Below are 15212 nucleotides of genomic sequence, written 5' to 3'. Positions count from 1 at the left end.
TCAGGCACAGAAGGCTGCCCGCCCTAGAGGAGCGAGGGCCTTATTTAAATGGCAGTTGAGTCCCAATGATATCATTTGGGCACGCATGTCATTTAAACCGTGGGCCCGACTGAGGCCTGCAGTCTCAAAATCGCAAACACATGTGCATGTATGTACATACACACACATGCATACTCATCCACGTATACACATGCACATGCGAACACATACACACACATGTGCCTACACACAAACGCATGTGCATACATGTACTGCATACTTACTAGAGCTTCTCAAGAGTTTTGTTGCAACGCAGGTATTGAATCATGTTCACTGTGCCTTCATCTGCGATCCTATTATCGTACAAACTAAGGGATTTCAGGCTTTGGTTTTTTGCCAGAGCTTTCCAAAAAAACTGAGCTCCTCTGGAACCAAAGCAGTTTGTGCCACATCTAAACAAAAAAAAATCCAGAGACACAAATGACAGGGATTAGATTTTGCATACAATATACAGCACAGAAACCCCAACCAGTCCATGCTGGCATTTATGCTCCACTCGAGCCTCCTCCAGTCCTTCCTTATCTAACTCTATCAGCATAACCCTCTATTCCCTTCTCCCTCATATGCTTGTCTAGCCTCCCCTTAAATGTATCTATACTATATTCACTTCAACCACTCCCTGTGGTAGCGAGTTCCACATTCTCACCACTCTCTGGGTAAAGAAGTTTCTTCTGAATTCCTATTTGATTTCTTGGTGACTATCTTATATTGATGACCTCTAGTTTTGCTCTTCCCCACAAGTGTCTACTCTATCAAAACCTTTCATAATTTTAAAGACCTCTAGTAAGTCACCCCTCAGCCTTCTCTTTTCAAGAGAAAAGAGACCCAGCCTGTTCATCCTTTCCTGATAGGTATACCCTCGCATTTCTGGTACCATCCTTGTAAATATTTTTTTACACCCTCTCCGCTATCCGCTAGTCCTCTGGCACTACACCTTTTTCTAACGAATTATTAAATGTGTGTAATAGTGCCTCTGCTATCTCTTCCATAGATTCTTTTAAAATGCGTGGATATAATCCGTCCGAACCAGGGATTTTATCCTCTTGAGTTTGATTAGTTTATTTAATATTTCTCCTCCTTTTTATTTTAAATCCGGTTATATTACTTCTAATCTCATCTTCCGATGTCATGTCCACCTGATCTGTCTCCCTGGTAAATACTGAAGCAAAGTAATTATTTAATATTTCTGCCATTTCGCTATCGCTGCCTGTGATTTTAACCTGACCGTCCCTTAGTGGCCCCATTCCCATCCCAACTTTCCTTTTTTAAAATTTATGTGCCTGTAGAATATTTTACTATTTTGTTTTATGTTCCTTGATAATTTAATTTCATAGTTCCTCTTTGCCTCCCTAATAGTTTATTTGACTTCTCTCCTAATCTCTTCATATTCTCCCTTGTCATGCTCTACCCTGCTGTCCATGTACATAGTATATGCCTCTTTCCTTACCCTCAATTTTCCCTCGTGTCTTTATTCATCTATGGTGTCGCATTACTGTTTAGCTTCTTGTTTTTTAGCAGAATATATTTTTCCTGGACCGTTTCCCATTGCTGTTCTACATCATTGTTTGCCAATATCGTTGTCCATTTTATTTTCCCAAGTTCTATTCTCAGCCCTCAAAATCGGCTTTTCTCCAATCTATTACCCTGGTCTTCGTCATACTTATGTCCTTCTCAATTATTATCTTAAAGCATATTATATTATGGTTACTATTGCCTAGATGTTCCCCTATTTTTACTTCTCTTATCTGCTCAAGTTCATTCTCCATTACTAGATCCAGTAGCGAATCCTCCCCTTGTCGGGCTTCTTGCATATTGGGTTAGAAAGGAGTTCTATACACATTAAGGAACTCCCTTATCCCCGTAAAAATTTTTATATTGAAATCTGAGCAATTTTAAAAACATAATTTACGTGATTGAAAAAACTCACGACAATGTCTCAATACTGCACTTTGGGTCTTGAAGAATGCTGCTCAAAATCTCTGCTGACTTCTCAGTCAGTTTGTTGGAGCTTACACTGTAACACAGGACCATGAAAACAATCAGAGTTTTGAATACCTGCCTAGTAAGGCTCTCCAACCTCACGTAGTGCTGACTGAAAGAGCAGACAGAAAATAAAGAATTGCAGAACTGTTAGGAAAGCACAGATTCTGGCCTATATCGAATAAGGAACATTTCTGTATTATATATGATTTTAGATAGGCAGGGTAAATGTAATTTAACAATAGGCTTCAGATAGCTGCATCTTTAACAGATCCTTTGTTAGTCAGGAGATTGCTTAATACACAAAACCATCTTGATTCAACCATGCTTACAATTAGAGGGTAACTATCTGTAAGAGTATAGGCAGGTTGTTTTGACATACAGATCAACACATACATAAAGCTTTGCATTAGAACTGATAAAATTGTTAGTCTTTGAAACAATGGATATTTGTTCTGTAGCTACTGTCCTCATCAGAGATAGGAATGAAGAAACAACTTGCATTTATATAGCGCCTTTCACATGCTCAGCATCTCGCAAAGCATTTCACAGCTGCTGAATTATTTTTGCAGTGTAGTCACTGTTATTTTGTAGGCAAACACAGCAGTCAATTTGCGCCCAGTGAGATCCCATGGACAGCAGTCAAGTTGTGTTAAGGGATAAATGTTTGCAGTGTGTATTGACACCACTGTGCAAGCCAATGAGTTGGTGGCGGGGGCGAGACTTCCGGCAGGACTTACAGCCAAACAGTGCATTTTACAGCAAGCAAAGCAACAGCAACAGCAAAGCAAACAGAGTCTATCTGGAGAGACTATTTAAAAAAAGAGTCTCTATAAACTGCAGCAAACAGAACTCAGGTGTAAAATCAATCACAGTCACGCACAGCAGTGCGGTCTCCAGGCGTGATTGACGGGGGAATTACCTAATCGTCTGGCCTGGAATAGTGCTGTCACTATATGCAGGCATAAATGTCGGCCAGGACAGAATAGTGAGAGAAAATGCATGAGATAACAAAGCGTGATAAGAGATGGTACACAACAGGGCACTCATAAATGCAAGTCTTTAGTATATAATAGATTGTAAACGATTGCATTTTTACTTAACATTCTTATGAAGAATATTACTCACAAAACAGTTTTGCACTTGAATAGCACATCCTTGAGCTGTTTTATTCCTTCATCCCCCAAGGTACAGAGTCTTAAATCCAATTCTTCCACAGTGGAATAACTGAGACAGTAACATAAAGCGGAGATGTCTAGTGGGCTCAGAGAAATGTTGAAAAGCTTTACACGTTTGATATGATGAGATACTTCTGCTGTTACAGTTGAATCATGCAGTTCAAAAAGACAACGCATTAAATTCAGCAACTCTGCATCCTTAATGTCTCGCTCGAGACAGTTTTTGAACCAGGTCATGAGAGCTCTGGCTGTAAAATGAGTGAGAGGAGCTGTACAGTTCCACAACTTGCCGTCTCTTCCTGCTGTTAAGAAGCCCATGAGAAGCCTGGTGAAATTGTACAGTTTCTCTGTGTGTTTGGGCTGAAATGGTTGCAGATAAAATTGGCTTTTTTGATTATGTGGAGTTTTCCCAAAACACCAAAGATCCAGACATTTGACCAACTCTTGAGCATCATCATTCAGTGAAGTCGCACAATACAAAGCTGCAAACTGTTCCTTCAGCACAGCATGGTAGAACTCAAAGACACTTTGATCTTTACACTTTTCCAAGATAAGATTTGAGAAATACTTTGAAAGAACTTCTGGGTCTATTTCATAGGCATCCAGATCAGCTTTCTTCATTTCAAGTGTCCCTGACAGCAGCTTGTTGAAGGACAGTTCCCCCACTTTCAGGACAGTGTCTTGAAGCACTGTGTTTTTCTGGTCAATCTCAGATTTATCAATAGCGATCACCACCTCTTCAGGTGAATGTGCAGAACAAGGCAAACTGCAGTTAAATAGACTGTAAAGGAACAGCGAGAACACTTTGCTGTTCGTCAGTGGCATTTTTGCCAACTCCTCAGGACAGCACTTACATCTGTCCAAAATATTGCACAGGATGTAGCTGTTGAGGGGATTAGAAGCCAGGCAGGTGATGGTCTCATTTTCTGTAAAGTGTTTATACATTTCTGCTGCCTTTTCCTTTTCCGGATAGAACACTTCACAATATTGTTTCAACTGATCATTGGTAAACTCAGAGATAATAAAGATGCAATCAAAATACTTCTTGTTAGATTCTGCCTGCTGGGTATTCCATCGGGAGGTAACCAATACCTGTGCTGCTGGAAGGAGTTCCCTGGAAATTATTTTGGACACAAGAACATTTACTTCAGCCTCAGTGTCCATGTTAAAATCACCGTCTGGTGGATCCCATCGCAACTGATGGCTGAATTCATCCAGTCCATCCAAAATGATCAGCACATCATGAGGGTTACAGAGAAGTTCCGTTAGGACTGAAGAAAGTGGCTCGCAGTGTTTCTTAAGCAGTTTCCGTAGAGTGGTCTTTCCTTCAACCCCATTTAAGTCGGAGAATCTGAAAACAATGATGCACCTGAGCAGCTGGCTTGATTGAGATGCCCACTCTTGCTGGATGCTGGCCACAACCCAGCTTTTCCCCACCCCTGCGTCACCTACCAGCAGGGCTCGTTTCAAGGAGCACTTTTCCCTCTGGGGCAAAGACAGCAGTTTTGCGGTTTTAACTTCTGTCGCGATATCCAAAGCGCCTGCCCACATAAAGTCAACTGGTAGGCCCTGCTCCTTGGGGTAGGTGACCTTTACGGTTCTGGCAAGTGAGCTATAGTTTTTGGTCCTGCCGTGTGACATTTTGTCAGAGCAATCTGTTGGGTTCTTCAAGACGTACTGTTTGTATCTTTCAATAATATCTGGAAGGGAAAGGTTGAATTTCTTGGTATGAGTAGGTGTTTTATTAATGGATTATCAAAAACACAGGAAATGTAGGAATCAGAAACGGACCTCAGAAATGGGCACCAGACATTCCGCTAGTTACATATCCAGCTTTTATAAATACCCACCTCCCTCTATGTTTAAGTTCTAAATGTTACAGAATTTATATGTTCATTCGCTTGTGATTTTATATTTGGTTTGCACTTTGTTACACCGCTTAAAATATTAGACGTACTTATGAAAATATTTCACACGTCAAAATCTGATGGACCTGAAAGATAAACTCGGAACTCCTGATGTGTGTATACAGTGGGGCTGCTGGGAGTGTGTATACAACTTGTATTTATATAGCACCTTTGACGTAGTAAAATGTCCCAAGGTACTTCACAGGAGCGATTATATCAAACAAAAAGAGTAGTAATCCTGAGGATTGTGATGGCTTTAAAAAACAGCAAAGGATGACGAAGAGATCGATAAAGAGAGAGAAAATAGAATGAGCGTAAACTAGCAAGAAATATAAAAACATTGTAAGAGCTTTTACAAGTATGTAAAAAGGAAGAGATTAGCAAAAGTAAATGTGGCAGAGACAGGATAAATTATAATGGGGAATAAGGAAATGGCAGAGACATTAAACAAATATTTTGTGTCTGTCTTCACAGTAGAAGACATGAAGAACATATTGGAAATTGTGGGGAACCAAGGGTCTAATGAGAATGAGGAACTTAAAGTAATTAGTATCTGTTAAGAAAAAGTAGTGGAGAAATTAATGGGACTAAAAGCTGACAAATCCCCCGGACCTGATGCCCTGCATCCTAGGGTTTTAAAGAGGTGGCTACAGAGATAGTGGATGCATTGGTTGTGATTTACAAAATTCCCTAGATTCTAGAACGGTCCTAGTGGATTGGAAGGTAGCAAATGTAACCCCGCTATTCAAGAAAGGAGGGAGAGTGAAAACCAGGAACTATAGATCAGTTAGCCTGACATCAGTAGAAGAAAAATGCTAGAATCTGTTAATAAGGACATGGTAACATGGCATTTGGAAAATCACAACATGATTAGGCAGAGTCAGCATGGTTTTATGAAAGGGAAATCATGTTTGACAAGTGTATTAAAAGTTTCTTGAGGGTGTAACACGCAGGATAGATAAGGGGGAACCAGTGTATGTAGTATATTTGGATTTACAGAAGGCATTTGATAAGGTGCCACACAAGAGGTTGTTACATAAGATTAGGGCTCATGGGATTGGAGGTAATATATTAGCATGGATTGAGGATTGGTTAATGGACAGAAAACAGAGAGTAGGAATAATAGGGTCATTTTCGTGATGGCAGGGTGTAACTAGTTGAGTGTTGCAAAGATCAGTGCTTGGGACTCAACTATTTACAATCTATTTCAATGACTTTGATGAGGGGACCGAGTGTAATATATCCAAGTTTGCTGATGATACAAAGCTAGGTGGGAATGTAAGCAGTGAGGAGGATGTAAGGAGGCTGCAAAGGGATATAAACAGGTTAAGTGATTGGGCAAGGTGGCAGATGGAGTATAATGTGGGGAAGAATGAAATTATCCAATTTGATAGGAAGAAGGGAAAAGCAGAATATTTTTCAGAAGGTGAGAGATGAGTAAATGTCGGTATTCAGAGGGTGCCCTTGTACACAAATCACAGGAAGTTAAGATGCAGGTACAGCAAGCAATTAGGAAGGCAAATGGTATGTTAGCCTTTATTGCAAGAGGGTTGGTGTATAAGAGTAAGGAAGTGTTATTTTTGTGAAAGGGTGAAAACAGGCACTGAATGGGTGCTGTGCTAATAAGACACGCCTGTTTGAAAGTCTGATTACCATAATTTAAACTTGCCTGGAGGTGCTAAAATAGACAGCTGCAGGTTTAGCACTCAAATGCTGGTTAGACACAATTTGTGTGGAGCAGTCTATGTGGGCTCCATGCACCCATTTCCACAGATGGTGTTGAGTGAGCTGGCTGACACATAGTGGCAGGTTTCAGGATGGCTCAGGGACCAAGTGAGAGGGCGCACAGGTTCTCGGACGCAACACTGGAGGTCCTGATGGAGGAGGTCCACAGGAGGAGGGATGTCCTGTATCCGCAGGGGGGAAGGAGTCCACCTCACCCTCCTGTCCATCTCTCCTGCAGCAGCTGGTGCTGCTCTGCCTGGCCTCATGTCCTCCTGCAGACCAAGGGGGACCCTTAGCAAGATGTTGATGACCAAGCACTCCCTTTCTCCTGGTGACTCCTACAAGGTAGAGTAGCACAGAACTCACTCTTTTAGGTGAAGTCCTCAGAGAATTTCTGGAATAAATGTTGCTAGAGTGTTGTGAAGTCTTGACAAAGTGTCCTAGAAAGTCTCCTGATGTGTTTCAAAAGTCCTTTTCAAACCTCCAGCAGCAAGTGAACAGTGAATGGTGATATACCTTTAAGTAGCGCTTGAAATCCTCAGCAACAACTTGTTTACTTCCAATCAGGTGGTTGCTGTTAGGAGAGGGTTTTAGGTCAAGCGCTAGCCAACAAAATGCCGTGCAGCCTCGTTAATGAGCTGGCAACTTGAGTGGCAACCAGCTGCTTAACGATCCTCCGGCCAGCCGTTCCTAGTGCAAGCTCCAACTCCTTTACCAAGATGGAGTCTAGCGCCAAAAGTGGCCTAAACCGGCATTTCGGCTCAAGACCCTATCTTGGCCACCTCGGAGGCTCTTTAGCACATGAACAAGCCATCAAAAATCAGTTGTGATGAAACATCATCAACCTGAAACATTGGGCTGGATTTTCGGGCGATGTCGGTGGTGGGTCCCAGCCTCGCTGCTCCATCCCGGCCCCTGAAATGAATTTCCCTTGATTGGGCTTGTTAAGCCTGCCCAGCGAGTTTCCCAGCCAATTGAAGGAAGCGGGTCTGATGACATCATTTGATGATGCATCATCAGCTGGTTTCCTTAAAGGGACCATGCGCAACTCTCTTTTGACATTTGTGCTGTCAGTGTTCTACAGCATTGAGGTGCTGCAAACACGGACAATGACTGCACAGAGGTGCTGGGCTGCACCCAGGCTCTCCCATGACTCCCTCCATATGCTTATGGAGGGAGTCACAGCACACAGGGAGGTTCTCTTCCCTTCCAGTGGGCGGAAGAGACCTCCCCAAGAGATCAACACAGCCTGGTTGCATCTTGCACAGAAGGGCACAAGCAGGGATGTGGTCAGGTGGACCTGGCTGCAGTGCCACAAACATTTCAATGATCTCAGTAGATCACGAAACAGTACAAAGCCACACTCAACCTGATCCTGCTGTGCCTCTCATCACATCCCCATCACTCTGCCTTCCCTACCCTACTCCTGCACATCCTTACCTTGCACCTCCACCCATCCCTCTCTCTCTATCTACATTATCACTTCCCCATCTCACTAGCCACCCCTCATACTCCCCCTCATCCTAGTGCAATCATATCAACTAACAACACACAAGGGTAGGCACTTGGGTGTTTTATCCAATGTTCATGTAAAGTTTCTGTTAATGTGGTGTCAAACACTGAAACCTTTATTTTCAACACTTTGTGTTCTTGGACAGATTCGTGTGCACCTTTGGAAGTGGCTTAGTGAGTTGCAGTGAATGGTGAGACATAACGGTACACCCCCCGCAATGGTGATGAGTGTGAAAGAAATGGCTTGGGCATTTGTAGGGATGCTTTATGCTGTTGGTGTGGGGTGATGCCAACTTGGCGCATCATGTGGCAGCCAGGGTGTACAGCATCAAGTGAAGTAAATCTGGCCCTGGTAAGGCCATCCCTGGCCTCCCGGGCAGCAATGTGCTTGGGTGCTGATGCCCTGTGTCCTGTTCAGCATCAGTTGATTGCGGAGAAGGTTGGTGCTGTTTTTGGTGCTGCTGGTGTGCCTGGTGCTGGGGCTGATTGTGGTGGGATTCTGAGGACCAAGGTGAGAGAGTTTCAAGGGCACCCGTGCTGATGGAATAGATGGCAGGTGGAACGGTAGAGTAGTGGTAATGTCACTGGGCTGGTAATCCAAAGGCCTGGACTAATGATCCAGAGACGTGAGTTCAAATCCCACCACGGCAGCTGGGGAATTTAAATTCAGTTAATTATATAAATCTGAAATAAAAAGCTAGTATCAGTAATGGTGACCATGAAATTATCGGATTGTCGTAAAAACCCATCTGTCCTAATGTCATTTAGAGAAGGAAATCTGTCAATAGTGGTGCTACATTGAAGTCCCCCACCCAGAGTATATTGTGTGCCCTTACTACTCTCGGTGCTTCTTCAAAGTGGTATTCAACAGCTGAGGGAGGGTGGTAGGAGGTAATCAGCAGGAGGTTTCCTTGCCCATGCTTGATCTGAAGCCATGTAGACTTCATGGGGTCTGGAGTCAATGTTGAGGACTCCCAGGGCCACTCCCTCCCTCCCAACTGTATACCACTGTATGTTATAGACAGGGCTAAGCGATCCCACAATCAACGGATCAGATCAAAGTCCTGCCACATCCAGTCATGAATGGTGGTGGACCATTAAACAACTAATAGGGGGAGGCTCCATGAATATCTCCATCCTCAATGATGGTGGAGCCCAACACGTGAGTGCAAAAGACAAGGCTGAAGCGTTTGCAACCATCTTCAGCCAGAAGTGCCGAGTGGATGATCCATATCGGCCTCCTCCTGAGGTCCCCACCATCACAGAAGTCAGTCTTCAGCCAATTTCGATTCACTCCACGTGATATCAAGAAACGGCTGAGCGCACTGGATACAGCAAAGGCTATGGGCCCGACAACATCCCGGCTATCAAATGGCCCCTCGAGCCTGCTCTGCCATTCAATAAAGATAATGGCTGATCCAATCTTGGCCTCAACACCACTTTCCCGCTCTCTCCATACCCCTTGACTCCCTTGTAGTTCAAATCTCTGCCTTGAATATATTGACTGACTCCGCCTCCACAGCTCTCTGGGGTAGAGAATTCCAAAGATTCACGACCCTCTGAGAGAAGAAATTTCTCCTCATCTCCGTCTTAAATGGGCGACCCCTTATTCTGAAACTATGCCCCCTAGTTCTAGATACCCCCACTAGGGGAAACATCCCCTCGGAATCTTATGTTTCAATAAGATCACATCTCATTCTACTAAACTCCAATGAGTATAGGCTCAACCTTTCATCATACGTCAACCTCTTCATCCCAGGAATCAACTTAGTGAACCTTCTCTGCACTGCCTCCAATGCAAGTATATCCTTCCTTAAATATGGAGACCAAAACTGTACGCAGTACTCCAGGTGCGGTCTCACCAGTGAAGAGATCGCAAAGTCTCTGTTTGAAGAATGGACTCAGTCGAGAATATTTTTGTGGACTTTATGGGCTGAGGGGGTTTTCCCTGTGGTGGGATCACCCTGTGCAGATGCATGGGGGACTAGTTTGTTAAAACTCCAGAGAACGCATGGCAGTTGGCTGTGACAAAAGAACTGTCAGTCATCCAGAATGTATGGGTTCGCCCGACAGTCCTGGAAAAAGGAAGGGGGCCATTGAACTTGAACTTATTAGAAAGCCACTCTAATGTGCAAGAGCACTTCTCACCTCCATCTCAGAAGAGAAGCAGAACAATGAACCCACTGGCCTCAGCCAGCTGAAGAGGAGCCAGTTTTTCCCAACACAAAGACCAAAGATGGTCCCAGACTTAGGGCCATTAATCCAATCACGGAATACTCATGGGTCCGATGATGACCCATCACTGATTAAGCATCGGAGTGCTTAGAAACAAAAGGATTTTAAAGATTGGCGGGAAAGATAGGGGTAGTCAGACTCCTATAAAGATAGATCCTTTCCCACCATTCTCTCTCTCTCTCGCTCCCACTCCAACAAGATCGATCTAACAAGAAATACCAGAGAAGCCGCCGAGCGGAGCGATCGAAACCGACCGCGTGTGGGGGTAAGCACAGTCTCGAGTGTCCCAAGCCGGTAACCCGATATCCCAGGTGAGCTGGGTGAGCTGTAAGGGCTCAGAATTTTCTCAGAAGTAAAGTTTTTTGGGCTATTCCGAGGGTGGGAGCTTCGTTTGGTTCAGCCAGGCGAAGGGGTTTATGCGACTGGGTAATTCGTTGGTAGGGGTGGAGTTAGAGTCCACCATAGCAACAAGGGAATTACTGCTTGTTATAATCCCCAGTTTTGTACTGTATGTATGTTGTTTGTAATCTGGATTTTATTCTCCACAGGGACAGTGATTTTGTTTAGTAGTGCATGTTTTAGCCAGTGTATGTTAGACCAAATAAATATAAGTTTGATTTTTCACCGAAGCATTCCTGTTGGTGACTTATTTCATTTACACTCTGAATAATAATTCCCGGGTATAAAACTTTCGTAAGGCGGGGACGATTCGAACCGTCCGTCTAGCAATTGGGCTAGGATCAAAAACGACTTACACCAGCGCCCTGTAAAGTTACTTCAAAACTTCCCTACCTTTTTACTTCATATCCTTTGCAATAAAGGCCAACATTCCATTAGCCTTCCTAATTACTTGCTGTACCTGCGTGCTAACTTTGTGTGTTTCATGTACTCGGACCCCCAGATCCCTTTATACCGCAGCATTTTGTACTCTCACTCCATTTAAATAATAATTTGCTTTTTCATTCTTCCTTTCAAAGTGGAGAACCTCACAATTTCGCACATTATACTCTATCTGCCAAATTTTTGCTCACTCACTTAACCTATCTATATCCCTTTGCAGAGTCTTTGTGTCCTCCTCACAACTTGCTAACCCACCTATCTTTGTATCATCAGCAAATTTGGCTACAGTACACTCGGCCCCTTCATCCAAGTCATTAATATAGATTGTAAACAGCTGAGGCCCCAGCACTGATCCTTGCGGCACCCCACTAGTTACTGGTTGCCAACCGGAAAATGACCCATTTATCCCGACTCTTTTCTGTTAGTTAGCCAATCCCCTATCCATGCCAATATATTACCCCCAACTCCGTGCGCTCTTATCTTGTGGCACCTTATCGAATGCCTTCTGGAAATCCAAATACACTACATCTACTGGTTCCCCTTTATCCACCCTGTTTGTTACATAAGAACATAAGAAATAGGAGCAGGAGTAGGCCAATCGGCCCCTCGAGCCTGCTCCACCATTCAATAAGATCACGGCTGATCTGATCCTAACCTCAAATCTACTATCACTCTACATCCCACCCGAACCCATGTGATCTCCTGGGAGAGGCGAAAAACCAGATAAAAAACCTAATGGCCAATTTGGGAGAAAAAATCTGGGAAATTCCTCTCCGACCCATCTAGGCGATCGAAACTTGTCCAGGAGATCACTCTGTCCCTATATTTTCTACAGTACTTACCTTCTGTAAAAGGTGATCTCCACCCCAGCCAGGAACAGGAATAGAACCATCTCCTGAAATCTAACACATAATTAGAACACAAGAAGTAGGAGCAAAACCAGGCTACACGGCCCCTGGGCCTGCTCCGCTACCCACAGGGCCATGACCGTTCCGAACCTAGACTCATGTCCAATTTCCTGCCCGCTCCCCGTAACCCCTAATTCCCTTTACTTCTAAGAAACTGTCTATTTCTGTTTTAAATTTATTTAATGATGTAGCTTCCACAGCTTTCTGGGGCAGCAAATTCCACAGACCTACTACCCTCTGAGTGAAGAAGTTTCTCCTCATCTCAGTTTTGAAAGAGCAACCCCTTATTCTAAGATTATGCCCCCTAGTTCTAGTTTCACCCATCATTGGAAACATCCTCACCGCATCCACCTGATCAAGCCCCTTCACAATCTTATATGTTTCAATAAGATCGCCTCTCATTCTTCTGAACTCCAATGAGTAGAGTCCCAGTCTACTCAACCTCTCCTCATATGACCACCCCCTCATCCCCGGGATTAACCGAGTGAACCTTCTTTGTACTGACTCAAGAGCAAGTATGTCTTTTTTTAAGTATAGACACCAAAACTGTATGCAGTATTCCAGGTGCGGTCTCACCAATACCTTGTACAACTACAACAATACCTCCCTGTTTTTATATTCTATCCCCCTAGCAATAAAAGCCAACATTCCATTGGCCTTCTTGATCACTTGCTGCACCTGCATACTAACTTTTTGAGTTTCGTGCACCAGGACCCCCAGATCCCTTTGTACTACAGTACTTTCCAGTTTCTTGCCATTAAGATAATAACTTGCTCTATGATTTTTCCTGCCAAAGTGCATAACCTCACACTTTCCAGTATTGTATTCCATCTGCCAAATCTCTGCCCACTTACTTAGCCTGTCTATGTCCCTTTGCAGGTTTTTTATGTCCTCCTCACTCACTACTTTCCTTCCCATCTTTGTATCATCTGCAAACTTTGATATGTTACACTCGGTCCCCTCCTCCAAATTGTTAATATAGATTGTAAAGAGTTGGGGACCCAGCACTGACCCCTGCGGAACACCACTAGTTACTGATTGCCAGTCTGAGAACGAACCATTTATCCCAACTCTCTGCTTTCTGTTAGATAGCCAATCCTCCACCCATGCCAGAATATTACCCCCAATCCCGTGATTTTTTATCTTGAGCAATAATCTTTTGTGTGGCACCTTGTCAAATGCCTTTTGGAAGTCTAAATACACTACATCCACTGGTTCCCCTTTATCCACCCTGTATGTTACTTCCTCAAAGAACTCCAGCAAATTTGTCAAACATGACTTCCCCTTCATAAAACCATGCTGACTTTGTCCTATTAAATTATGTTTATCCAAATGTCCCGTTACTGTCTCCTTAATAATGGACTCTAAAATTTTACCAACCACAGATGTTAGGCTAACAGGTCTATAGTTTCCAGCCTTCTGCCTACTACCCTTTTTAAATAAGGGTGTTACATTAGCAGTTTTCCAATCTGCTGGGACCTTTGCTGAGTCCAGGGAGTTTTGAAAATTACCAATGCATCCACAATCCCTACCGCTACTTCCCTCAAGACCCTAGGATGTAAGCCATCAGGTCCAGGGGATTTATCTGCCTTGAGTCCCATTATTTTACCAAGTACCACTTCCTTAGTGATTTTAATCGTATTTAGCTCCTCCCCCCCCCCTAGAGCCCCCTGTTTGTCCAGTGTTGGGATATTCTTAGTATCCTCTACCGTAAAGACTGATACAAAATAATTGTTCAGTGTTTTTGCCATCTCCATGTTTCCCACCATTAATTTCCCGGTCTCATCCTCTAAGGGACCAACATTTACTTTAGCCACCCTTTTTCTTTTTATATAACTATAGAAACTTTTGCTATCTGTTTTTATATTTTTTGCTAATTTACTTTCATAATCTATCTTCCCTTTCTTAATCAATCTTTTAGTTATTTTTTGCAGTCTTTTAAAGACTTCCCAATCTTCTATCCTCCCACTAGATTTGGCTACCTTATATGCCCTTGTTTTTAGTCGGATACTATCCTTAATTACTTTACTTAGCCACGGATGGCTATCTTTTCTTTTACACCCTTTTTTCCTCAGTGGAATATATATTTTTTGGAAGTTGTAAAATAACTCCTTAAATGTACACCACTGATCATGTACCGTGTTACCCTTTAATCTATTTTCCCAGTCCACTCTAATCAATTCCGCTCTCATACCTTCATAGTCTCCTTTATTCAAGCTCAGCACGCTTGTTTGAGATCCAACCTTCTCACCCTCTAATTGAATATGGAATTCAACCATGTTATGGTCACTCATTCCAAGGGGATCCTTTACTAGGACATTTTTAATTAATCCTGTCTCATTACACAGGACCAAATCTAAGGTTGCTTGCCCCCTGGTTGGTTCAGTTACATACTGCTCAAGAAACCCATCCCTAATAAACTCAATGAACTCATCCTCAAGGCTGCCCTGCCCAATTTGATTTTTCCAGTTAATATGATAGTTAAAATCCCCCATAATTATAGCTGTTCCCTTATTACAAGCCTCAACTATTTCCTGATTAATACTCCGTCCAACAGAGTTGCAACTGTTCGGAGGCCTATAGACTACGCCCACTAGTGTTTTTTTCCCCTTATTATTCCTTATCTCCACCCAAACTGTTTCACTATCCTGATCCTTTGACCCAATATCATTTCTCTGTATTAGTGATTCCTTCCTTTATTAACATAGCCACCCCACCTCCCCTTCCTTCCTGCCTGTCCTTCCTGATTGTTAAATAACCTGGTATATTTAATTCCCAGTCATGGTCACCCTGCAGCCATGTTTCTGTAATGGCCACAAGATCACACCCATATGTAGTTATTTGTGCTGTTAACTTGTCCATTTTGTTACGAATGCTACGTGCATTCA

General features: G+C 43.2%; 1 protein-coding gene and 1 long non-coding RNA gene across 4 annotated transcripts in view; one reads left to right on the top strand and one right to left on the bottom strand.

Moving 5' to 3' along the window:
* Positions 1–15212, top strand: part of LOC147105831 (uncharacterized) — a 57739-nt gene that overhangs the window by 20106 nt on the left and 22421 nt on the right. The window lies entirely within an intron of this gene.
* Positions 1–15212, bottom strand: part of LOC147105832 (NACHT, LRR and PYD domains-containing protein 1 homolog) — a 48237-nt gene that overhangs the window by 11998 nt on the left and 21027 nt on the right. For both annotated transcript variants that reach the window (XM_086010603.1, XM_086010602.1), the window contains 3 exons: positions 3148–4897; positions 1967–2053; positions 264–431 (listed from right to left, as the gene is read on the bottom strand). In XM_086010603.1, the coding sequence (XP_085866729.1) occupies positions 264–431; positions 1967–2053; positions 3148–4897 (2005 nt within the window). The remainder of the gene's footprint in view (positions 1–263; positions 432–1966; positions 2054–3147; positions 4898–15212) is intronic.

This window comes from Somniosus microcephalus, chromosome 17 (assembly GCF_052327205.1).
Source record: "Somniosus microcephalus isolate GS21.2 chromosome 17, FLI_Smic_1.0, whole genome shotgun sequence".
Classification (NCBI taxonomy): Eukaryota; Metazoa; Chordata; class Chondrichthyes; order Squaliformes; family Somniosidae; genus Somniosus; species Somniosus microcephalus.
This window is presented reverse-complemented; position numbering and strand designations above follow the sequence as displayed.